The sequence below is a fragment of the Abrus precatorius genome, unplaced genomic scaffold (genome assembly GCF_003935025.1).
Source record: "Abrus precatorius isolate BTA unplaced genomic scaffold, Abrus_2018 Scaffold6, whole genome shotgun sequence".
Classification (NCBI taxonomy): domain Eukaryota; kingdom Viridiplantae; phylum Streptophyta; class Magnoliopsida; order Fabales; family Fabaceae; genus Abrus; species Abrus precatorius.
The window spans coordinates 18,813,899-18,840,152 of record NW_020874406.1 but is presented as its reverse complement, the minus strand read 5'-3'; the positions used below and the strand labels follow the sequence as shown (position 1 = coordinate 18,840,152).

Here is a 26,254-nt window from a genome sequence, read left to right as displayed (position 1 = left end):
CTTTCATTAAATAGTGTGACCAAAGTTTCTCTCTCTACTTTTTCTTTCCAATGCTTTTGTCTTCTGCCGTATACTTGATAATTTCAAATGGGCAGTTGGGATCTCTATAGATACTGCTTACTGCTTATTCTCCTGCCTGTTATCCTATTGCAGTCACCCGCTTTGTTCCAAAACCAAAAGCTCAAAATTCTGTCTTTCATTTTTCACATAAGAATAACAACTTGTCCTTGATTTTATAATTAATTCTTATAAACAAAAATTATTAGTATTTAGGCTCTAATATTTTAAAGAAGTAAAATATTAGTCCTTGTTAGATATTCACGTTTAATATTTTTAATGATATGGGCTAATTTTTTATTCTTTTAAAATATTAAGAATTAAATACTAACAAATTTTCATAGGGACTAACAGTGTTTGATAATATAAGCAGATAATTAGTAAGCATATAACTTTTATAAGTTAGCATATGAAAAATTACTTCTAGTAAAATTCTATTTTTTAAAAACTAGCTTTCGATATATTTTTTTATTTTTATCATTTTCTTTGCAAATAATTTATATTTATACAAATAATTTTAACATTTTTTATTCATGTAACACATTTTAATTTATTCTACAATTAGTTCTAGGCTACATACTTTAGCTAATTTTACTAAATAGAACCTAATAATAATATTTACAGAAATTATAAACTTATCTAACTCTAATAATAATAATTGTGCATTTTGCCGCTGACCCAATCACTAATTGAGATTACTCAAGCTAATAATATTGTTAAGGAAACGAATTCCATATGACTGAAACTGTGACTTGTTTAAGGGGAGAAGATTATATATTTTAAGTTTTCAGAAAAACAATGTGTAAATACTTTGACAGTGAACAGTTTTTCTAAGCCAAGTTTTTGACAAAATCTTAGTTGATCTGATATTTTTCTTGTGATATTTAATTAACCGACCTACTTACCATCTTGGAAACTATCATTTCATGTCATTAATTTGTGTTATTAATGATAATATTAGTACAAGTAACTAATCAATGACAACCGCTCTACTTTTAAAAGCATTTTGGAAAAGTAATAGCACTAGTTTGACAAATGTCTGAAACTTTTCTTGAATGCAAAAAATAAAAATAAAAAATCCTTGATAAAGCAATGTTTGCTCCATTGTGTTGATTGAAGATTGATTGCAACAAAGGGAAATACCCTTTCGTATAATGGAGTAAATATGAACTGTAGCCATGTTTAAAATAATATATTGTTCCCCATTTTAGGGGGAAGCAGAGTCCAAATTGATGATGCAAGGTGCAAAAAATAATGCATAACTGCAACCTGCAACGATTATATTTGACTTGGCCTTGCATAGGAGGCAAGGGATCATAACCACAAAAATCAATGTCAATATGACTTTTTGTTTTAAGTACCAAGATCAGAAATAATCGAAGCTGATTATCATATCTACAAAATTAAATTTTCAATACTCAACTTGTCCACTAGACAGCTAAAAAGATGAAATGATGGAAACAGAAGTTGCTTTTTTAAATTTCTCTCAGAAATTTAGGCCATAGAATGAACATGCTTCTCCTTTGTCACAGGCCATCTTACTTCTCTTCCCCCATTGGTTGCCTTTATTTTTTAGGATTCTATTTTTTGAAAAATTTCAAATTTCAGCCTTCATATCTAATCTGATTGTGTTAAGAATAAGTGCCAATTTAGTTGAGTTTATAGTAAAATTGATTTTTATGATACTGATTTAAACTATTAAATGTGATTTAGATATGTCCAAATTAATATAAAAAATATTTTCTAACCCAAAAACAAACAAGACTACAGATAAAGCTCCTTTAAAATTAGTTTGTTTGTAAAACAAGAAAGTTAGACATTATTTACTTCTAATTTAATTCAAAATACATGATGATACTACCTATGTAACTCATAAAAATTTAAGCATGATTAACAAACAAGGAGTATCTGTTTGTAATTAGCTCTAGTCCCCATTTGCATGTAAGCCTTCTGGTTTTTATTTTTTATTTTTTCACATTGCATGAAAAATGATTAATAAAATCATTTTTTCATATATATTTTTATTCAAGCAGGATTGTTTCTCATAAATGATACGTGCAAAATAAACATTTATTTCTAATTTTTTAGAGAGAATACTTTCAAGGAAAAAAAAATCTCTAATATGAAAGATAAGAATAGTGCTTCAAATATGTTTGGGCAGAGGAGAAAAAGATAAATATGGTTGGCTTTTGAAAATTTTAATATTGTATGTCTTTATATTTGTTTAAAGATTTTTGGGCATCTTATAATTTTATTATCCAACTCACACCTGGTATTCAGTACACTTAGATTGCTTCCATGTGAAGACCAAAAACCTTTGCCTGAAATACAAGCAAACTCTATCGACCCCAGTACGTTAATTGTGAAAATAAATATCACGTGGTTAAAATTCAGTAACCAAACTTATTATACTTATCCAATAACACATACTGACTATTTACATGCATGAAAAATTGACTTTACACTTTAGTTTAAAATCAAGTTTCTAAATTTAAATGTAAGGTTTTTCAAAAATTACCTGTAGTTAAAAAGTCTATAACTTTATTTGAGAATTAATTTTTGAGAGAAAAAAAAATTATGTGATAATAATTTGTTTAAAATTTTTTATACAAGAAATGGAAGTTTCGTAAACTTTTCAAAACTCTTGTAATATTATATTTCTAAAGTCTTTAATTTAGAGTTTTGTATTGACTTTCCTTCCTCCTCGTCTCTTTTCATCTACTCTCTTATTTTTAAATCTCTTCTGATCTCTTTTACTCTTCTGATTTGCTTCTTCTAAACTCCCAAACAAAGCATATTTTAGCCATAAACTTCTGATCTCTTTTCAATTGCACACTGTCATCTTCATACCTCACGAGCCACGTCTCAGCTATCACAGAAACCACTACTATCATATTACTGCGTACTGACTTTGCAAATTGGAAACCTTTTCCTGTGTCTCGCAAACAGAAAACTCACGTGAAGTATATATTTTTCCAACTTCTATTGAACTATTAAACGTCTTATGACACCATATTTTTGGTGTAGAACATCACATCACATATTTCCATTCTATTATACAACTGCATTGACTTTTTAAAAAAAAACCTTTTGCAAATCTAGTATTATCATCAAGTATAAGATTTTGTTTTAAATTCATCGTGACATTATTCACAATGAAATCTATCTTGCGTTGATTTTCAAAATTATCCCCATGTTCATTGAGAAACCAAATTATTAAATAACTTCATAGTGAAATTCTTTCCTCTCAATTTTGTTTGGCCATAGTGCAACCTTAGCTAACCCATTTGTTGGGTCTCTCTCTACATGTAAAAGTTGCCACTAACACCTCTTCATTCACATCGTATGTTTGCTCGCAAATAAAACATATATTAGATATTTTAATGTTCCTACCTTTTATGTCCACAAATCTTAATTACTCAAGGAAGAAGCTATTAAATACTCTACGAGTTTTCGAGATAATAAATCCATACAGTTCTTTTACTGTATAAAGTAACAGAAGAATTATTAGGAGGATAGAAAAGCTCAATATATATACAAAGGTACAGGGAACCAACAATAAACTAAAATGAAATTTATTAAGTTCAGGAAAAGGAAATAATAAAGATCAATATCAGGCCAATGTTTTTTCCCTACCAAACTTTGCTATGATATCATTCTATACTGTGGTCTGACAAAGAAGTTAATTTTTTTATTTCCTTTCAGGTTTGCTGCAGAATTTCAAACTGTGTTCATGTATGAGCCGTCAAGCCACAATTTTATTATACGCTAAGCATTTGGCATTAATGAAATATTGTTTCAAGAACCACCAGCCTCCTTCTTCTCTATAAGCTTGACAAAATTACGGACAATTGTCTTGCCTTCAGGGGTTATAATGCTCTCTGGATGAAACTGAACCCCCTGTAGTTACATGAAAGTAAAGTTTTGAATGTGGAGAAGGGAGACAAATAGCAAGTTCAAAGCCAAAAAGAAAGCATAAAGTTCATATCAACAGAATTCTTTATTGCTAACTAGGGATGTGTGTGTAAGGTGAAGGTTTTGAATTGATCGCAAAACACTACCAAAAGTAGCTAAGCTTTCTACAAAGTTATAATTAGATAGAATATTGATCTATTGAGATATTCCCCTACAAAGTATAAGCAATGAAAAAATAGGTGACAAGATATAAGGGTTGTAATCGCACTAATCCAGAACAAACATTTATACGTGGTAGAATAAAGTACTTTTACTATGTGATTTGAGGCTGGATGACAGAATACTGCAGGTTCTATAGAGAGTGTACGTAGTTTCAAGACTCATGCAATCACCTTCATAAATTACCCAAATTTGCATGAGACTAACATTTACATTGATTTACTTGAACTTTATATTAAATACCTCTTGAACATGGAAAAAGTAATAAAGTACATGCCAAAATATTGGAGAGGATACCGATGTAGCTATGGAGGACATCAACTAAACTCCATATCAAGAATGAACCAAATTTCACTGTTTTCCTCTATTTGTGTTTAGGATACAGATTCCTCCTAGATTGTAAAACAAAAATATCCTAAGGGAAATATTTAGCCTCCACTAAAGGAAGACCAAGAATCAGCAGTTATACTTTAACTAGTTAAAGCTACAATATGAATATTTCAATCTCATATATTAATCATCCAGTTCCAATATTCCCTGTTTATTTATTGTTCATGACAGGGATATCCATTTAATGTTCCTTCATTAATTAAACCATACAATAATTTAGACGAAGGTATTTTACATTGATACTAATAGTAGAAAATTATAATTAGATAGAATATTGATTTAATGCTGAATAAGATAACACAACTGCAGGAAGATTACGATGTTACCTGTACGTGCTTATATTTCCTATGACGAGCAGCCATTACAAGACCATCTTCTGTCCAGGCTGTTACCTCGAGTTCATTGTGAGGAAAGCTCTCTTTTTCAATTACAAGGCTGTGATATCTACCAGCCAAAAAAGGACTGGAAAAGATATGATTTTAACAGAGCAAAAATATGTCAGACCTCATAATAAACAGTTGAAAACAAACATAATGCAGCAGCTGATAAGTGATGACCAATGGTACATTATATGAGATTGTATTAGAAAAATTGGAAACAATGGAGAACAAAGCTCCAGTATTTCATTTAAAAGTAATAAAAACTTTACTTTGATAGTCCAGCAAGTAATCCGTCTTCTCCTTTCTCATCATAGTAAACCAAAGAACTTTTTCCATGCATGACGCCAGAAGGAGCACGAACAATCTTCCCTGCACAGGATAAAAGGAGAAAGTCTTGATCCTTTGTGACAGCCCAACCAAAGGGAAGAAATGGATTTGAGAGAGGGAGATTAAAGGGTAAAAGTAAAAATGCTTGATTCTTGCTGAAAGCCACATTAATGATGAATAACAGACACCGATGTCAAGAAAATTTTACACTCATTTCCATGAACCTAATAGATCAGTGGCTACGGGGATTACATGGAATCCATTAAGACTCACCTCCAAAAGCCTCTCCCATGCACTGCAAACCCATGCACACACCAAACACAGGTACAATTGGTCCAAGTTCCAAAACTGTTTGCAAAGAGATGCCTGAGTCTTGAGGCGTCCCTGTGAGGATGAAGCTGTAAATTAGCTGTATTGTGTATCCAAACATAGATCATATATAGGGTTTATTTATTAATTAACGAATTAACTAGTAATCTAGAAACATAAAAGCAATTGAAAATTCTAAAGAAGCCAAGCCTAACCTGGTTTATTAATTAACGAATTAATTAATAATGTAGAAACCTAAAGCAATTGAAAATTCTAAAGAAGCAAAGCCTTACCTGGCCCAGGTGATATCAGCACTCCCCTAGGATTTTTCCTATTCAAAAGGCACAAAATAAAATAAATAAAAAAACACAGCTTCCCTATTACTTCAGGAACCATTATAAAGCATCATCCCACAAACCGCTTCATCGATAAGAAAATGTTAGACATGCAAAACCATAAAAAATAATTTTACCTTTTCAACTCCTCCACTGTCAACTCATCATTCCGGTAGACTTCAAAGTGAAATCCTAACTCCCCCATATACTTCAAATGTAAATATGATAAAATATCAGAATAACCTCTTTTGTAGAAAGAACAGATGAACATGTACAACAACCGATTCTGTAAACAAAGATCTCAAACTCTATTCCTAATTGTACTTCTCTTTCAACAAGAAGGGAACAATTCCAAACTCTTTATGAATCAGTTGGAAAAAAGTTCAGTTTAATTTAAAGAAAAAATAAAAATTTAAGAGAAAAGGGGAAAATTAGCAAAATTTTTGCCCATTACAAAAAAATCATCTAAAGAATTAGAATTAGCGGTTTGATCTCAACAAATTTTGTATCAATTTTTTAATAACTTCAACAATTTCTTCTAATTGGGTGTAGATCTTCTACAGACTTCAAAATAGTCAACCCACAGGACTTCTGGACAGAAATTAAAATAAAAACAATAAAAAAACACACGCACAGAAATTAATAGTAAAACATAATCAACACCCCTACATTTTCTCAAACAGACAGAGTGCAGTATATGTATTATACAGTGATCAAGCACAAAAAGAACAAAAAAAAACTTAAAAAAAAAAACCAACATCAAGCAGAAACCACAAAAGTGCTAAAAAGAGAACCTGGCAAAGGTTATAGGTAAAGCTGTCATAGTTGTCAATCACAACAATTGGATTATTTGATTTTTTAGCAGAAACGGGGAAATTAGAATTGGCCTCCAAGACACCTAGAGCACCTTTCGGCACCACCCCATTTGCCCTTTTGGCCACAGAAACCACACCTGCAAATAAAAAATCAAACTTTATATCAAAACTGATTCATGAACCAAGACTGCAAGAAAAAGGAGAAATTTGGCAAAAAGAAGGGTACTGAGGGAAAATTGGTGGCGGTATCTGAGAGAGTGGAGAGATTGGTATGGTGAGTGAGAGCGAGACGGGGATTTTGGATGAAGAAGTGACAAGGGAGAGAAGAATGTGGTAGCCATTGTTGTGTTGTTCTCTTTGCTCAAGCACAACACGTCACACAAGTACTAGGTACTCTTACCAATCTACTTTGCAAGTTTGCAGAGCAAAAGCATATTATATAATTTTTTTAATTTGCATAATACAACGTTTTTTCCGAGGTTGGTCGCAGCTTTCATTATGACATACTTGCCCTTTTTTATTGCTATCATTAATTTATTAGTTTTTTTAACGTGCATTTAATAATATATAATAAATTCTTAACTTTTTAGTATATATTTAAACATATATAACAATAAATTAATAAATAATATTTTTTATTAAAATTTATAACATTAAATACTATTTATTGATTAAATCTTATAATATCTCATGACTTTTAATAATAATTTACACTCTTCGAGTTTAAGATAACAATCACTTTATAATTTTAATAAAAATTAAATATTTAAATAACTGTTATAGAAAGAGAAATTAAAGTAAACAATTAAAATGAGAGAAAAATTATTCAAAAGATATAATAAAAAATTTATAATAGCTTTTTTTATAAAAATAAGATTACTAAATGTGTTTATTAGTTTTTGTGTCATATTTTTAAAATTTTATTATTTTAAAAAATAATAAGTTTTTATTGAAAATTATAGTATTTAAATTAAAATATTAACATTATTAATTTATTATTGTAATATTTTATTTTTTATAAAAAATTACTATATAATATTTAATTGTATGGCTTAGACATACTGTAAAAAAAATTTCAACACGAGACTTGTGAAATTGGGATTGAATTTACCTCGTGTAGAAACGGATTTACGTGTAATTAATATAAAATTGTTAGGTTAAATATGAGGTTTTCGAAAAAAAATATTAAAATATGAAATTTCAAAAATTGTTGTTACATAAGTGCATAGATTTAGAGATGAAACAATTAAAAATTATAAAAAAATTTGAAGTATCAAAATTTGTCATTAGAAATTTTATTAAAAAATTATCAAAATATAAAATCAAATATAGCAATTTTTCAAAATAAATTAGAATTTTTTTAAAATACCAAGTTTAGAAATTTTTCTATATTCTCGTAGTTTTTCTTAAAATCTCATATTTTAATATTTGATTTTTCCATATAAAAATTTAAATTAATGATTCATTAGTATATTAAAAATATATTATTAACATCGGAAAGATAGGAGTAAGTTTGGGTTAATTTTATTTAATATTTTTTATAGACATTAAATTTCATTAATTCAATCATTGGTTTAAGAATTAAATAAATTAATTACATAAAATTTATAAATTTAAAAATTAATTGACACTTTTCATCAAATAATTTAATTTTAATATATAATTTATTTTTTAAAATATACATAAATATTAGCTATATATATATATATATATATATATATATATTTGAACTATCGAAAATTTAATATACGTAGTAATTATGAATATAATACTATATATTTAATGGTCAAATCAATTATATTTAATATTTATAAAAAAATATTAAATAAAGGAAGTAATCAAAACTTACTCTTCGAGCAAGTGAATTCCTTTTATATTGATTTTTTTTACTATAATTTTATTATTTAATAAGTTCTATTCTAATGTTAATAGATATTTTTAATTTAAAAGGATTTAACAAATGAGTATTTTTAAAAGATTAATTAATGTATTTCATATTAATTAATATATTGATTAATATTGACTATAATATGAAATTACTTAATAAAATAATATAACAAAAAGTCCATGAAACAATATATTGCTAATATTCTTCAACTGTATAACGATTTGAAAAGGAAAAATCAATATTAATATATTATTATGTAAATATTTTTATACTATGAATTAAAAAGGATATATTATAAACATGAATTTTAAATGAATTATTACCAAACTTGATAATTATCATTCATATGATAATTTAAGATTAGATAAGAGATCAAAAATATTTTATGATAATTAAATAAAAATATTTTATTTTCCTTGTAGTAGAAAACATAATATTTCTTTTCTAACTAGTTAATACCCTTAGAATGCACGAAATTTCATTATAAATAAAAAGCATATATTTAAACTATTGTTTAAAGATTAAATATGCTTTAAAGATTAACTGCTACATTTTCTGAATCTATATTTGAAAAATTTATTTTCCCTTCACCAATGTTCTATACAAAGTTCATTGACATCTTAAAGATTTATAAATAATATTTCTGTAAAATGTTGGAGAAAAAATTAGCATCATTGCAAAATCCAAATGGGTAATTTTTGTTTTATCATTCAACATATTGGTTCAGCATATACAAAATTGGCAAAGTTTGTCATAAGCCTATTCAATTTTGTACCCTGCATATCAATTTGAATACCATGCAAAAATAGTTAGATTATTTTTAATTATCTTGTATTATTAATATTATAATTTTAAAATTTTATAAATTTCAAATTAATCAATCATATTTCTTACAATGTTGAAGGCATACACTATAAAACTACACAAAACTAGTGCTCTATAGCAAAACTGGCTCGAGATTTTGCATTTTAATGCAGAAATGAAAAATTACAATATAGTCCCCAAACTTTTGTAAAGTAGTCCCTCCGTTTAAAAAATTACAATATAGTCCCCAAACTGTAGAAAAGATGCTAGAAAACCCTCATTGATAATATATAAGAACATTTTCTTTATAAAAATCACAATTTTTCTTGATAATATATAAGATATGGTTACTCATTCATGTCTCCCTTTTTATTAAAAATGTAATGGATGTTTCTAATATTTCACATCTCATTTTAATTTTGGACTTCCAAGTGTTGTAAAACTTGATAAGTCAAAATTCTTATTTTATCCTTCTAAGGCATATTCAAAGACTTCATTTCTTTTAAAAAGATTCTCTAGTATGCCTTTAATACACCTACCATCTCATGTTTCTCTTCAAATAGGACTCCAAAGGTTATCAAAATTTATCAAGTCAAATAAAGAGTCAAAAATCATAATTAATTTTGACTAAAATCGTATTCTTATTAATGAAAATAAAAGATTCCTTTCTTCTATTAAAAAAATTATCATTAAATTGATTGTCTTCCACCCTATTGCACATGTTCTCCTTTCCCTTTCAATTATTGATTTGAACCTCCTCTTAAACTATTAACCTATGACCACAAGCCTCTCCATTACTTGGCTTATCCCATTAAAATAGCTTGATTACTTGGAAAAATAAAATAAAATCTTAAATCTACGAAAAAAAAAGAAAAATTCTTCTTTTGTTTTAAAAAATTATTTATTATTCCCACCAACCTTAATTTTATTTTCATGATATTACCTTCCACTTTATTAATGAACAAACACATATAACCAAAAAAAAAAAAAAGAGGATAAGGTTAATTGTAAAAATTAGAAACAATATATAAAGGTTAAGTTGCGCAGAAAATAAGTTAGTAAAAAGCTATAAAGAGTTAGTCTTGTAGACAAAAAAAGTTAATGCACAGCACAGGATAATAGTTTGTAGCAACAATATAAAGTTAGTGGGTCAGTTGGACAAAATATAAAATTGTTAACAAAATTATAAATTGAAATGGTTAAAATTTGCAAAAAGTAAAAGTTAGTAGGAAAAAATATTTTTTAGTAGTCAGTTGCAATTAAAAGAAAGTTAATAACTTAGAAAAAAACTTTAGGTTTCAAATTAATAGAATATAAAAATTCAAGTATCATATAGTAAAATAAATTATAAAAACTAATTTTGTCAACATAATTTTAGAGTTATTAATAAGAATAAAATATGAAAAGTTATATATATATATATGTGTGTTATTTATTTATTTATTTTACCGTGGTTAAGTGATCAAAGAGACATTTATTTAAGAGTTAAATAAATAAAGGTAAAGATGCTCTTGACACCAACTATATTTTTTATTAATTATTATTTTTAATTTATGAAAATACTCTTTTTTTATTGATATTTTAATCGAGCTTTTAACTTGTCTTCCTTTGAAAATGTGATATAAAGGTTGTTTTTAAACATTTTGGGACTACAAAATTTAATATTTGCCTTGTGGTGGTTGAGTAAGTATAGGATTTATGAAATTTGTTAAAGATTTAGCCACAATATATGAGTATTCTTATTATTGACTTTATAATTTGTTAGGAATTCTTGATAATTGAAATATTTATTTCTTTGTTAATATTGGAGAATAAAGTGATTTTTGAGAAAAGTAGAATTTAGATGTAAAATGAATGACCAAGTTTTGGTAAATTTAAAATTGATTAGGATATAATTCAAGCTTTTTCTTCTAAATTTAATACCTTTAAAAATTATTTTTTTGGTTGGCCAAACATATCACCTTAACTTAAAGGTTACCTTAGGATAGGATTCTTTGAAATCTTCTTTCATAAGCTTGGTTAATTTTTACCTTGACTTGGTTAGATTTGTAAGATTCCTTCCTTTTCACATGGTTCTTCAACTTTCATCAACTTCAATTTTCACCTAAACCCTAAACCTTGTTTACACTTTCTTATCAATTTGAAATCTTTATAAGTTTCTATAATTATTTGCTTAGTACATTTGGAAGGAATTTTTTTTTCAAGAAAGAAGGAGAAGACATATTTTTTAACTTTAAAATAAAAATTATATATTATTTATCATAACAAATACATTATTAATACATTAAATTTTCATTAATATATTAATTTATATATTTTATTTTTTAAAAAATATTAATTTTAAATATATTTATTTAAAATCTAAATTTTACCTTTCCCTACAAAACTTCATTTTCCAAACAACCCCTTAATCTATAAATCTTTCTTGGCCTTTAATGATTGAGCTTGTCTTATCATCTTAATTGCTAAGTTGATTCCATTAAATCTTAACCCAAAAGTGGTTTCTAACTAAACTTGAAATGACATAATTTTTTAAGCAATTATGTAATTCTTTTTGAATGTAGCCATTCTTTCCTTGCATACGTTTAAATTGATTTCTTTTGATTTATAAAAATTAGTTTGATTTTCATGTGATTTTCCATCCACTTGACACCAATTTCAAATTGAATCCGAAAGCCCTATGTCTACGTGTACTTTGGCCTAATCTAATTGGTACATTATCTCATAAAATTTATTTATTTTCACTAATTTTTGCCTAATCTACTAAATTTCTTAAATACTTTATATGTAAATTAATTCTAATTAGAACTTTATCTAATAAAATTCATAAATACTCTATCACATTAATTAATTTCAATAAATAATATATTTTTAAAATATAAATAAATAACAAAAGTTTGATAATATACATACCAATGTTTAAATTATATAAAATTTGATATACATAATTATAAAATAAATAAGATGATTCAATTTAAATTAATCAATTTCAAATTTTATAAAAAGTTATGAATAATTTAAGTGTCTATTTAACATTTAATTATAAGATCTAATTCTTAAAAGAAAGTTGCATTAAATGAATGAAAAAATTTAATTTTCTAATAACAATATACAATAAGTAAAACACTAAAAAGTATAGCATTTTAGATACGCACAATTATTACGGCAAAAATACACTTAATTTTTCCACCATTTAAGCTAATATTTTAAGAAATTAAATTATTACATAATTTATGTTTTAAAAAATTAATTATGTATATAAATAATAAAAAAGGTAAAATATCTCATAATCTTAAAAGATCATTTGAAATAATTTATTTTCTTCGTATATCAAATTGAATAGAACAATTCATTTAAGGACAAAAATTGAGGTCTCACTAAAAGATAATTCTTTTAAAAGAAGAAATTATTGCATTAAAATCAATAAAACCCTCTTATGCTAAAGAGACAAGCACGCTTAAAATTTAGAGATGCCGTTTAGTGATAAACAAATAGTAAATATTAAACAAAAAAAGGAAGAAATTTAGGCACATTTAATTTTAAGATATGGAAGCGTGGTGAATAAGCCATGAAATTTCATAATCTTCCTTTAACACTGACATAACCTTAACCCTAGATCTTCTTCACTCTTCAACACCTTTTTTTCCTTCTCTTCAACTCAACAAGGTAACACTTCATTCTCAGATCTCATCCAAAACACCCTCAAATTCTTGCTGGGCACAGTGTGGGATCCACTTGAAAAGCATTGGATTTGAAACCCCACAGGAAAAAAGATCACGTTTTTTATTTGGATTTGAGAACCCCACCAAAAAAAATAAAATCACATTTTTATTTTCAATTGGGTATGCTTTGTATGTTTGTAGTGAGTAGTGGATTGTAGGTAGTGAGTGAGTGAGTTCTCATGGCAATGCCATCGGGAAACGCAGTGATGCCGGAAAAATTGCAGTTTCCGGGTGGCGGCAGTGAGATCCACTACCGCCAGCAGTGGTTTGTGGATGAAAGGGATGGGTTTATCAGTTGGATTCGCAGCGAATTCGCAGCTGCGAATGCCATCATAGATTCCCTGTGTCACCATTTGCGTGCTGTTGGTGATCCTGGTGAGTATGATATGGTTGTTGGGGCAATTCAGCAGAGAAGGTGTAATTGGACTCAGGTGCTGCTTATGCAGCAGTACTTTTCGGTGTCTGAGGTGGCCTATGCATTGCAGCAAGTCGCTTGGAGGAGGCAGCAGAGGTTTGTGGATCCGGCGAAAGGCGGCTCCAAGGAGTTTAGGAAGTTCAGTTCTGGGTTTAGGCATGGGCAGAGGGTTGAGCCTGCCAAGGAAGGTTATAATTCTAGTGTAGAGTCTTTTGGTCACCAGGCCGTTGAGAAGAGTGATGAACTTAAATCCAGTGGCAAGGTTGGGGCTGTGGATGCCAATAATTTAGCATCTGCTGAGGAGAAGAAAGGTAGATCATGGTTCTTTTGGACTGCTATATTTATCGTGATTTTTAATTATGGTCTTGGCTGCCGAGTGAAGCTTAAGCTATATGTGCAATATTGCAGTCATAATTGTGGTTGTGGATCGCTATTTAAAACCATGATAAGCATTATGCCACAGCATGGTGAATATTTTAATTGCATCTTTGTGCAATGTTTATACTTTGCATGATTGCTATTATTGTATCTCTGAGTCAGAACCAGTATTGCATGAAAGAACTTGTAATAAAGAATCAAGAGACTGAATTTTTGTTGCATTCAGGGTAATTTATATGACATTGTAGGCAAAGTAATTAATTTGATCTTGTATTTTACTGAATAGAGTAATTGCAGATTGAGTGGAAATGCCAGGTGTTTTGTTGAACTTGATAGCAGTAATTTATGGAAAGATTGGTGTTATAATCAGATCATTTTATGCACATCTAAGTATCTAACATATAAGTATTATGAGGGAAATGAAATTTTTCTTGTTTTAATAGACATCAAGAAAAGGTTAGGCACTAGTGGGACATAGCTTGGGCATTGGAATTAATGGCATGCTAAAGCCAGAGAATGATTTCACGGATCACTGATAAATTTCTACAGATTTTAATGCTACGGGATGCTTATTATTGCTTTTGTGTCTTACAATTAATTGGTTCCATCAAACCCAATTAATGATAAGATAGAGGATAATTTGAAAGATCATAATGAAACTTAATGATTGGAATTTATCTTTGTTGGTATGAAAAATTTAAGGTTGAAATAATGGTTTCCATGAAGGGCTTTTGAGTGTGGATAGATTTGTCAATAAGTAATTAACAGTCCCATACATTGCAAGATGAAAATGGGTGGGAGTGAGGAGATATATATGTCCTATTGATGTCAATGATGCCTCTGTGATACTGATAATTAATGAAAGATCTTCTCCTTTTGCTCTTCTATTTGTTTTCCCTTTGCTTTGATCTTGAGTTGAAATCTAGTGATAACTGATAAGTGTAACATTATTTTGAAGGCTGTGTGCTTTTCTGTGTCCAATTTGAAGCACATGGATTCAGACCCGCTCGTGTTAAGACCTGTTAAAAATAATAATACATATCAAAGCTTCTGACTGCATGAATGCATTATGCTTGAAGCTATATTGAGTCTTGACTGTTCCATCTTTTGGTTGATTGAGCAGATACTGCAACAAATCATCAATCTGATGGCATTCTTAAGAGCTCTGGGAATTCTCAAGGATCTCTGGCTAGCTCAGAATGTGAAGCTGTGGGTGTAAATGAAGAATGTATATCAAATTCTAAAGGTTTTATTCCTGCCAACTGATGATATATATATATATATATATATATATATATATATATATATATATATATAGCACATTCTAGAGGGCAACAGACTATACTAGTTGTATGCATGAATCTTTGGAATAAGTAAATAATGCTCAGACTCTCTCCTCCATCTTTTTTCATACGGAGATGGTTTTACTCCCTTGCTTGCAGTCACACACATACAGAGTCAGCATATAGACATAATTTTCCTATCAGATTGATTTCATATCTGTTGTCCATCTTATTTATGACTTTGTGCAATGTGTTCCAGGGAATGATTTTCCTTCGATGCAAAATCAACAACAGAGTCAGAATGCTTCTACCCAGGCAAAAACTTTTATTGGCAATGAGATGTTTGATGGGAAGATGGTAGGGTCCTTTTAATGTTAGCTTGCTTCTCTTTCTTTCTTGTTGTCATTTTTTCTTGATGTGTAATATACTTAATAATTTTTCTTCTGTTCTTTCTTTTATATTCTATGTATAAAGTGCACCTGTTTTTTAATCTTAGGTGAATGTGGTTGATGGACTGAAGTTGTATGAAGATTTATTTGATAGTACTGAGGTTTCAAAACTTGTTTCATTGGTCAATGATCTGAGGGTTGCTGGAAAAAGGGGACAATTTCAAGGTAAGTGTAATGTTTGTTTTAAGAATCTATCGCTGCTTCTGATTTTTTACTTTCTTTGATTTTTATATTATGCAATAGTCAAAGTCTTTGCCCATATTCTCAAAGTTGGTGGTTTTGATGAGAAATAATTGTCTTTCATTATAGTAGTTAATAGTTATCAACAAAGAATTGTTTGGTGTTATGACGCTAACTAACAACTGTAAAGTAGTAGCATGACATTTGCTTATACCAAATCAAATACTTATTGTAATATGCCTTTTCTGACTCTTGTGATTGTTATAAATTTATATGTATTTCCATTTATGTAAAGTGATGAATTATCAAAGGGCACCAACTCCTTGACACTCATAGTGCACTAGAAGACGCTTGAGTAAAATCATTGCAAAATTTCTGGATATTTGGTTAAAAAAGTCTTTATCAACAGAGATGAGGTATACAAAACATTAGAATACCAAATCTTCCTAATGCCAAGAAATAATAGGAGAAAAAAATATTTGAAGAAAAGTTTATTAACTTAGCTTCTTTGTTATGAAGAAGCATTAAATATTCTCTTCCATGCAGTGTTATCAAATGGCGGCACAATGGCAGAAAACAGGGGTGGTTTTTTAACAATCCGCCATACATATGGCAGGTTTGCAATGGTGGGTCATGGCAGCTGTTATTTGCATGGCGGTTATGACGGCCATGGCAGAAATTTTGGGAATCTGCCCAACAAAAAAGAATTAGGTTTGTTGATTTGCCTAGTTCCAAGCTGGCCGAACTTAAAAACCCAAGGCCTTATAAACCCCACACTAAAATTCCCTACTACCAATGTGGGACTCAAGTCCCATACCATGCAATTAGGATCCTAACAAAGTCATTAAAAGCTTATTTCAGTCCACATTTGATATTGTAACTATTACCGATTTATTTTTTTAAATTGCTATCGGAACCTTCTAATCAAGCACTAGCTAAAGATGGACTTCTGTTTCATCCACATTGACAATTCAATGCTATTTTGTATTAGTGGGTGTGCGTAATGAACAATCTAGCTGTGTAGGAGATCAAGGTCTTATTAATTATTTCATTTTTGTCAACACAATGACTGTCACTATCATATTAAATTTTTAATGAAAAGAATTTATTGAGGAAAGTTTCTTTATTGAATCTGTGACATTTGTTTGTTGATAATAATTTATTGAAGATCTGTGAGAGTACATTAGACTACACCGGAATAGACAAATGAAAAGGACAGATAGGGAGATAAATTTTATTTGACATTTGTATGTTGGTTGATTCTCAATTTGAACATTTTACAGCTTCCTGCTGGAGTTCATTTCTTTGTTGTCTGCATTTTGTTGAATGTGTATGGATTCTACACTTGTCTATTTTTTTAGGGTTTAGGGTTTCCAAAATTTCCAGTTTGGTTTTCAATATTAAGTAAAATTAGAGGATAAATTCTTCATTTTAGAAATCACAAATACCTTTACATCCGCTTCATTCTTTGTCTTTTGTTTTTAAATCAAAATTTAATATATTACAGTTTTTTTATGTCAGATTGTATAGTTATAAAATGAAAAAAGTCTCGTCATTCATTATACACTATACTTTAATAAAATTCATTTATTCTTACAACCTGCACCACAGGTTCCTTCTCTGATGCACAAAGCTTTTTCTTTTCAATACCGCTAATTGCTAATAATTTTTTATAAACAGGAAGTCAGACATTTGTGGTTTCAAAAAGGCCCATGAGAGGACGTGGAAGGGAGATGATTCAGTTTGGTGTTCCTATTGCTGATGCACCACCAGATGTGAACAATGCGACCGGATCCTCCAAAGGTATGTCATCTCATGTATATTTATTTTATACTGGTCTTTCACTGCCGATGTTGTAATGATTGATGTTCTGCCAATTGAATTTGACAGATAAGAATGTAGAATCTATGCCTTCTTTGTTCCAAGATATTATTGATCGCTTGGCTGCCTTGCAAGTGATGACTGTGAAGCCTGATGCTTGCATTGTGGATTTCTATAATGAGGTTGCTTCTTGCTGTTTTTGTTTACATTTTAGGGAGGGGGGAGAAGATATATATTGGTGTCAAAATTTGCTTACAAACTAGATATTGCAATTGTGTATAGGGTGATCACTCACAGCCTAACAATTGGCCACCCTGGTTTGGAAGACCTGTTTATATGCTTTTCCTGACTGAATGTGACATGACTTTTGGGAGAATATTTGTCTCAGACCATCCTGGCGATTATAGGGGTGCTGTCAAGCTTTCTCTTGTACCTGGGTAATATTTTCTAACCTTATCTGTTTTTTATGCTAATGCTTCTGACATTATTATTATTAGTAGTTCATAGATCATCTTAGCATTATACAAGCCGACGAAATTGTGGCATTTCAATACAGAAATGTCTATTACTAAGTAATGGTTAGATCTAGTTGAGTCCATAGGTAGGTATAGGTAAGAGTAAATTGCATTCATTGCGTGTCACATCTCTAAATTCACTCAATCAAAGCCCTGGTTAATCTTTTTAGGTTTTTAATTTTCTGTGAAAACATGTTAGTTAACAATGAACTCTATTTGATGTGTGTATTAACAATTTTTAGTTCTTTGAATACACCATATTGAAGATTTGTTTTCAGAGGACTTATATTTCTTTCTTTCTTAGAGATGATATCTGTTTTCTACTATATACTATTGTAATTGTAATTTGACTCCGATATACTTTGGAGAATTATATATTTTCATCAATTCTGGAAAGGGTTTTGACTGCCACGATGCATACAGGCACTGACAATTTTTGTCATTCTTGCGATGCTTTTCAAATGTTTCTTATTCCTAGGAGCACTCTTATTTATTAAATTTAATTGCATTTACATTGCTGATGGATAAGGTTAAAAACCATCCATAGCCTTATAGGCAGGCCATGATGTATACTACTGCTTGCTTTGCTCTTTTACTCAGATTCTATACTTATTACTATATGCCTGACATGACTTATTTACTTTGGTAACTGTAGGTCCCTTCTGGTGATGCAGGGGAAATCTACTGATTTTGCTAAACACGCCATTCCTTCTATTCGGAAACTACGCATACTAGTGACCTTCACAAAGTCTCAACAGAGTAAGTCTTTACCAAATGATTTTCAACGTCTGGCTCCATCATCAGCCTCTCATTGGGTCCCACCACCGAGCAGATCTCCCAATCATATGCGTGGTCACAAGCACTATGCTGCCACTCCAGCAACCGGAGTACTGCCAGCACCATCCATACGCCCACCTCCAAATGGTATGCAGCCATTGTTTGTGCCGGCACCGGTTGCACCTCCCATGTCATTTCCTGCACCTGTGCCAATTGTACCTGGTTCTACTGGATGGACCTCAGCGCCTCCGAGGCATCCTCCTCCTCGAATACCTGCTCCGGGTACCGGAGTCTTCCTTCCCCCACCTGGCTCTGGGAGTTCGTCTCAACACTTGCCCGGTACCTTGACTGAATTGAACCTGAGCACAGAAACCTCGAATGTGTCTGGAAAGGAAAATGGGAAATCTAATCATAATAACACAAGTTCTTCACCAAAGGGTAATATTGATGGAAACATCCAAAGGCAAGAACGCAATGGAAATGCAGATGGAACTGAGGTTGAACAAGCTGTAAGGAAAGAGGACGAAAGCAATGACAAATCCCTTGCAAGCCATTAAGTTATGCCAGATTAGAGAAAGAGAAAGAGCTTACCAAAGGAAAGTGGTAACCTATAAACTTAAAAAGAGTTTGAAGCAAATGTAAAGAGCGGCGACATTTGAGAAGACTTGATACTGCAAAGGAGAAAACAAGGGAAGGAGGCAAAACTTTTTGGTTCACTTCATAGTCCTTTGTTTGCTTCATTCCTTTTTTGTTGTCTTGTTATATTAACTTTTACAGCAAGGGAAACCCCATTCTTAATTCAGATTTTGATTTTTCTTATCTTTGAATTCTTTTATGCATATCTTTCAGTTTATTATTTTATGGCTATGTTTTGTTCTACAATTTTCTAGGGCAATTAGTTTAGATGTTTAATGCATGGATTGTCGAGCAAAATCTAAAGACTCTTGAAATCAAGTAGAAGTACGCACGAATGTGCAAGTTCAGTATTCAATTGGATAAGTAGCAACAAAGAACGATTTTAGGTGAAACTTTAGGAAGGGTGCCCAGGAATAGGGAAGTCAATGCCAAGGGTGTGTGATTAGTGGTCAAGTTCGGTAAGGTTTGGACTTGAAAATTTCAAATTGAAGCATGTAGAATGTAATCATAGAAGAATTATCTTTGACTATTGGGTAATTGGGTTGAAAATTGTGTAGCTATGCAAACACGTCTAAGATCATTTGACGACTAAAAACCTTGTTTATTAAGATAACTTTTGTGAATTTTTCATACAATTTCAAGCTAACTATAAGTTTAAAATGTTTTTATTTTAAATAAATTCATGTGTATCAAATTTAATGATTCTTAGTCAAGTGTTTGCTCGTTTATGTCAAATATAGTCAGATTTAATTATGATCGCTAGTTGGTGTTAAATGCATCATATGCCCCATTAACATTACTTGTCTGCATCCTGAAAGTCAAGTCATGCGAACTGGGACTGACAGAACCTGCTTGTACTATAAGAAGGAAAATAATTGCAGAATTGTTAATGATGAATTATTATTGGAAAGAAGTTAGCTTTATTTGAAAGTGTTAAAATTGAAAAAATTCAATACATTTTTTCTATGGGGATATAATTAAATATCTAATTCATCAATACCAATAAAAAATAATTGTTATAAATTTATATTCTATTTTAAAAGTACCTATAATATTAAATGAAAAAATTAGTGTTATATATTATATAAATGAATGTATCTACTTTTATAAATAATGTATAACTTGTTAACATAAATTTTATAATAAATAAGGGTATAAATGAAATTTAATTAATGTATCTAAAAGATTTTTTATTTCTTATATTTACGACTAAAAAAATAACAATAATTGTTTCTTATAAAAGTAGGATAAGAAATACTCTCTCTGTGTAATAATTTGAAATTAGTTTCTATAAAATATTTTTTTAAATAATAATTTTAATTTTTTTTATAGTCTTTTTAGTTCTAACTAAAGTAGTTCAACTAAAAGCTAATACTTAACAGTATCTCAATAAATTACGTCAATTAAGAAAATTAAAAATAAAATATCAAAAAAAGGTATGAATTATGGATTTGAATTCTTTCTAGTTTTTGTGCGAATTGTAGTCTACAATTAAGCAAATTTTTCAAAAAGATTTTCATTTAAGTAAGAAAAAAATTGTTTAAACTAAAATTGCTAAAAATTTCATAATTTCATCTTCTTTTTTTTAAATTACGGAAAATTTGAAGAACCTTTATTTCACTAAAGAATTTCTACTTGATGAATCTTTCTTTTCATGAGATATAATAGAACTAGGAAGGATTGATAAACTTATGATTTGTAGATTGGACATTATAACTTCTTACTCTTCATTTTCTAAAAAGGCTCTTTGAAAATGAAGTCATTTGTATATGTATGGCCAATAATAAATATGACTATAAGTTCTTGCACAAAAATTTTTCATAGTTTAAAGAAGAAAAAGATAAAGTTTAAAATTTTTTGTGATTTTATCTTAAACAAATTTTAATTAAACAAAAATTATTTTTTTACCAAATTTATTTAAGCAATTTTTTGTCTTAAATGAAAATTATTTTTTTGTCAAATTTTTTAAAGCAAATTTAGACTGATTGCACTAAAATTGTAGAAGATTGAAATCCATGAATTATATAGCCTAACAAAAAAATTATAAAAACTAAGTTTCAATTACGTGACTTTTGTTAGAATTAAACAGTTAATTAACCCAAAACTTTAATAATGAATTATTTCAAAAAATAAATTATTTAATCATAAATAGTCTAATTCAGAATGATAAAATTTGGTACAAATTTCAAGAAAGACATGTTACTTAAAATTTTATTGAAAGAAGATAAGGGGATAAGAAAATAAAGAAATGAGGCAAAAATCAGTTATTGTTATTTAATACTAAGCTTCAATTTTCATATTATAATATACTTTCCTTCAACTTTGGCAAATTGAAACCATCAAGAATTTATTTATAGTAATTAAAAATTCGTTAAAAAGTGTCCCAGTTACACGTTTTATCTAACTGGTCTTGTCTACATTTTGGAAATATTTACTTTAAATTCTCAACAAATATTGTTAAAGCTTGTCAATCTAACTTTTTTTTTTTTTCCTAAAAAGAACAAAATACAAAACAGAAATGATTAAAAACCATGTGGGTATCAAGTACCCATCTTACAACATTTTATGATTTTTTTAATCTTTCAATCACGTCACCCATGTTATGATTCTTATCTGCTCTCGTAAGATTTTAAGTAGCATTTCTCAAAAATTTAAAATGAAAGTGTTCTATAATGGCTCTTGTAGAGAAGCGTGCAAGTACATAAATGCTAGTGCGTACAAATATCGTTACTTGGTACAACAACAACCATGCTTTATTCTACTAGATAAAAATTATTATAAACAGCCTGATCAATAAGCGCATTCCATTTGAGTGGATGGCCATTCAATTGGATTTCACCTCGCATTCTATTTCCCCCACCTTTGTCATCAGTGATGATGATACATTCTGTCCGGTGCCAGTAGTCCAAGATGTGTTTGGAGGGGGCAAAAACAACCCATCAATCAAATAAGCATTCAACCAAACTCCCAACTCGTCAGAAACCTTCAGTAAGTGCAAAAGTTCGACCACCTAAACTGGGAGGCAATGCACTTACTGCTTGTTGAATTTCCTGAATATCACAAGCACCACAAGGTGCATTAGTACGAGTATCCCAAAGAAAAAGTCTTAATGGAGAAGACTAATATTCTAAAATCTAACAATTTAACAAGCATCACAAACATGATTTTAATTTTGTATTAATTTGAAACATGGAATGGAAAGGCATCTGTTCCACATAAAACAGGAGGGAACTTCCTATGGTTCCAAACATGGGAGGCTATACCTCCCAGGATCACACTCAAAAAGACTTTGTGAGGAGTGATGTATCATTTTTGTAGAGCTATAAACAATAATGTCATACCTCCACCGTGTAACGTGCTGAAAAGTGAATCAGAAGGATCGCCCGATTCTGTAACCTCTCAGCATAACTTATTATCTGAAGAACATAAGTTAGAAGAAATAAACAAATATATAGAAATAAAATGATTAAACGGCTGGGATTTAAATGAAATTGTGTGCTAACGATTGTAGCAGGTAGCATACCTCAGACAAATGGGTGTGTCCATAGTCTCTGGCATGTTCCACAGTGATTGAATTGTTAACAAAGGTGCACTAAATGGATAAAGGAAAAGGAGAAAACATTAGATTAGCTGATCATAATACCAATCATCAACATAAATCAAATGGGAAAAAACTAGAATCAGTTCCTTTAGGATGCAATACTACAATCCCACAGAAAATTAACTAAACAGACGAGTGAATTTTGTCCCGGAATCAGAATACGTAAGAAAAAACAATGACTAAAAAGGCTATATATATATATAAGACAACAGGGACAAGTGCAAATTCAAATTCTTTTTACTTCACTACTCAAAAAGTCAAGGACATGTTTTCTTGCCTTTGAGAAAGGAGAATGTGCATATAGACTAGGAAAGCTTCAAGTTTGTTTTATATAATTTATAGTCTCAAAGTATCAAATAAAGTAATTAACCTCCAATACAAGAATTCTAGCCCGCATGACATCGGTGTTATTTTCATCAACTATGAAATCTGACATGGTATCTCCTGTGAAAGCAATCTCTGGTTCTGTCAAAGTGTATGTTATCTGCCATGTAAAACCAAAAGATATAGATTTAACCTCTATTCCAAAATTCAATGTAAATGGTACATGGGATGGGTGACAAGCAGATTTTTTAGAACAACTAATTAAACAATTACAATGTTAAAAAATTATCAATTTGAATTATATGATTTGGCATTTTAGAAGCAGAAGTACTCAACAACAGAAAGTTTTATTTGCCTGTGTACAACACAGATGAGACTAAAATTATGTGCTAATTTTCAGAATTATATACTGCAGGGGATCTGAAGTTTAAGAGAGGGAGGCTTACCCAATTACATCATAGAAACATATTCTAGTCAACCAATGAACACAAATCAAGCTTAAGAGAGGGATGCCAACCCAATTACATCATAGAAACATATTCTAGTCATCCAATGAACACAAATCACAGAAACGTTATGATTAGCTGTAGATGACAAGTTTAGTTGCTCTTTCTTGTCATCAAATGTAAACAAAATAAATGAAAATGCTAGGCGTCCATTAATATTGATGTCCTGCAGTATCTATCTTTGGGGGTTTATCCCTATTTCTTCCTAATAAAGAAAACAGGTTTCTATTGGAAATCTACCAATTAACAAGTATTAAAATTGGTTGACAGACAGAAGATAGTTAAATTTGCCAGAGATGTAAATTTGACAAATTATTAGTTTAAGACTGACCTCTGCACCAGACGACTTCAAATTCTTAATTTCATTTCCAGAAAGTCCGTTGTACTCTGATTTAAGTTTTTGTCTTACAGAGTAAAGTATATAACCCTGCCAAAAACTTGAATAATAATTAAACCCCTCACGGGAATGCTTAGGAGTCAAGATAAGGATGCTGTGGAAGGTCATTTGAAATTTCGTTTGGTGAAAAAGTGATAAAGATTCAGTGAATTGCACATCTCTTAAAAGGATAGTGGTTAAATGTCATTCTTTACAAATGTAAAAGAGTAAAATTACCAAACATATAAACTACTAAAAATTACAAGCTTAAACTTATGGAAGGATAAAGCCAGAATTTAACAGAACATAAAGGTTCTATATTGTTGATAGTCTAGAGCTTCAAAAACCATCCACCATGGTGGTTCTCAAAAGTTCATGTGGCTATCAAAAGGCAATAGAAATAGCATGATCAAAACAATTTAGAAAAACTAAAATTTGTGACTTTCACTACCACTCATAAAACAAAACAATCAATAGCCAAAATATATTTAAACAGGGACTAATATTGCTTAAGAATCAAAAGAAACATTTTGCCGTTTGGCTACCTGGCTGGGTATTACATGGTAAGTCCGAAAAGCTTTTACTTTAAGATCCTTTCTCAAATAAAACTCCTCTCCTGTAGTAAGACATGAATTAGCAACAAGAGTACATGAGGGGAAAGACATAAAGATTACATGCGTAATTGTAGCATTTTGATTGAGACCAACAATTACCTACATCCAAACCGATCAGGTTGTGCTTAAGTTCTGATTGGTCCATTTTCCTGTGAATGTCAAAAAGTTTCTCTACATCCTCTTTTACTGAAATTGGTACAATAATTGTTGGGGGCTTCATACGGTACAAACCACGTGTAGCAACATACATTGGGAGCCCTCCCTGTCAAAAGTAAATCTGTAAAGGTATGTCACAAATTGGCAGTTCAACAACAAACTAATTCAACCATATATATGCATCAGATACAGCCCCCATATATAAAATATTAATGGAAAGGGTAAATAAAAAATGAGTCACTGACTAATTTAACAATATTAACATATAGTATAAATGAACAGAAATTCCAAAATTGAATTTTACGCATGGATTTGAATGAAAGAAAGGGACTAACAATGTGATCCATGTGAGCATGGGAGATTAAGAGAAAGTCCTGGGAAACAGCACGAGGGGGGCAGCGACCTATATCAAAGGCTACTTTAAGTGTGGGAAAAATTATGCATGTTTCATGGCCACCAATGGACAAACCCCCAACTTGGTATCCTTCAATATTCAGATCCTTTGCTTTCTTTGAAGAAGGATCCGAGCCTCGTATTTCTCTGACTGACTTTGACTGCTCACTTCCAATCTCCATGAACAATGACTGATTGAAAAAGAAGGGGAAATAACAATAGAAAGCAGAGGTTTAGAACAAAAGAACAATCCATAAAATTAGAAGAGTGTAGATGGGATCAGGATATTCATATATAATTCAATATAATATAGCCAATAGTGATGATAAGAAGAGGGAAGAGAAAAAAATTCAAGTGTAATCTGAGAGTAACTTTGAAAAGTTTGCACAATTTTATAATCTTCTAATTGGTTTGGATTTTGCAAAAAGCCAAACCAATTATTAAAAACCAAACCAATTTTTTTTTTAATAAAACAAGTTTAGACCATATGTGAACTGGTTTAAAACTGGGTTATAAATTGGTTTTAGGTTCAAACCAGTTCCATACCTTAAACTAGTTACCAAATTGGTTTTGTATCCAAAACTGGAGGGGTTGGCTTTACCATCACGCTTCAATCAATTGGAACCTCAATGGAACTTCCCCTTGAGGACAAGGTGAAAGTTTGGGGAA

General features: G+C 30.0%; 3 protein-coding genes across 7 annotated transcripts; 1 reads left to right on the top strand and 2 right to left on the bottom strand.

The window, feature by feature from the left end:
* Nucleotides 1-3,475: 3,475 nt before the first annotated feature.
* Nucleotides 3,476-7,160, bottom strand: LOC113868808 (anthranilate synthase beta subunit 2, chloroplastic-like). Its single transcript, XM_027504715.1, has 8 exons — nucleotides 6,974-7,160; nucleotides 6,727-6,884; nucleotides 6,070-6,140; nucleotides 5,891-5,928; nucleotides 5,562-5,672; nucleotides 5,231-5,330; nucleotides 4,908-5,043; nucleotides 3,476-3,957 (listed from the first exon to the last, which is right to left on the bottom strand). The coding sequence occupies exons 1-8, from the start codon at nucleotides 7,086-7,088 to the stop codon at nucleotides 3,856-3,858; spliced, it is 831 nt and encodes a 276-aa protein (XP_027360516.1). The 5' UTR covers nucleotides 7,089-7,160; the 3' UTR covers nucleotides 3,476-3,855.
* A 5,894-nt stretch (nucleotides 7,161-13,054) lies between these two features.
* On the top strand, nucleotides 13,055-19,802 carry LOC113869021 (RNA demethylase ALKBH10B-like). Of its 4 annotated transcripts, XM_027505109.1 has the most exons (9): nucleotides 13,055-13,887; nucleotides 15,078-15,200; nucleotides 15,497-15,594; nucleotides 15,734-15,851; nucleotides 16,413-16,577; nucleotides 17,547-17,669; nucleotides 17,757-17,869; nucleotides 17,970-18,124; nucleotides 18,858-19,794. In XM_027505109.1, exons 1-9 carry the CDS (start codon nucleotides 13,341-13,343, stop codon nucleotides 19,534-19,536), a joined length of 2,121 nt encoding a protein of 706 aa, XP_027360910.1. In that variant the 5' UTR covers nucleotides 13,055-13,340; the 3' UTR covers nucleotides 19,537-19,794. The 4 variants fall into 4 exon arrangements, with proteins under 4 accessions (XP_027360910.1, XP_027360912.1, XP_027360913.1 ...); XM_027505111.1 differs by lacking the exon at nucleotides 16,413-16,577 and having other exon boundaries at nucleotides 13,065-13,887; nucleotides 18,858-19,799; XM_027505112.1 differs by lacking the exon at nucleotides 16,413-16,577 and having other exon boundaries at nucleotides 13,169-13,887; nucleotides 17,547-17,683; nucleotides 17,762-17,869; nucleotides 18,858-19,765.
* Nucleotides 19,803-22,380: 2,578 nt separating this feature from the next.
* Nucleotides 22,381-26,254, bottom strand: LOC113869480 (tRNase Z TRZ1). 2 transcript variants are annotated; one of them, XM_027505807.1, is made up of 9 exons: nucleotides 26,132-26,254; nucleotides 25,528-25,776; nucleotides 25,136-25,298; nucleotides 24,968-25,038; nucleotides 24,378-24,473; nucleotides 23,587-23,700; nucleotides 23,139-23,207; nucleotides 22,957-23,031; nucleotides 22,381-22,665 (listed from the first exon to the last, which is right to left on the bottom strand). In XM_027505807.1, exons 2-9 carry the CDS (start codon nucleotides 25,765-25,767, stop codon nucleotides 22,591-22,593), a joined length of 903 nt encoding a protein of 300 aa, XP_027361608.1. In that variant the 5' UTR covers nucleotides 25,768-25,776; nucleotides 26,132-26,254; the 3' UTR covers nucleotides 22,381-22,590. The 2 variants fall into 2 exon arrangements, with proteins under 2 accessions (XP_027361608.1, XP_027361609.1); XM_027505808.1 differs by lacking the exon at nucleotides 24,968-25,038 and having other exon boundaries at nucleotides 25,140-25,298.

Coding starts and splice junctions, on each gene's coding strand:
- LOC113869480 (XM_027505807.1), bottom strand. CDS start 25,767: ATGGAGATTGGAAGTGAGCAGTCAAAGTCAGTCAGAGAAATACGAGGC. Junction 25,299..25,527: donor ATGCTCACATGGATCACATT/GTTAGTCCCTTT, acceptor TACTTTTGACAG/GGAGGGCTCCCAATGTATGT. Junction 23,208..23,586: donor CTAGAATTCTTGTATTGGAG/GTTAATTACTTT, acceptor TTATCCATTTAG/TGCACCTTTGTTAACAATTC.
- LOC113869021 (XM_027505109.1), top strand. CDS start 13,341: ATGGCAATGCCATCGGGAAACGCAGTGATGCCGGAAAAATTGCAGTTT. Junction 15,595..15,733: donor AGATGTTTGATGGGAAGATG/GTAGGGTCCTTT, acceptor TTTTAATCTTAG/GTGAATGTGGTTGATGGACT. Junction 18,125..18,857: donor AAGCTTTCTCTTGTACCTGG/GTAATATTTTCT, acceptor TGGTAACTGTAG/GTCCCTTCTGGTGATGCAGG.
- LOC113868808 (XM_027504715.1), bottom strand. CDS start 7,088: ATGGCTACCACATTCTTCTCTCCCTTGTCACTTCTTCATCCAAAATCC. Junction 6,885..6,973: donor CCGCCACCAATTTTCCCTCA/GTACCCTTCTTT, acceptor TTTTATTTGCAG/GTGTGGTTTCTGTGGCCAAA. Junction 5,331..5,561: donor CATGGGAGAGGCTTTTGGAG/GTGAGTCTTAAT, acceptor TATCCTGTGCAG/GGAAGATTGTTCGTGCTCCT.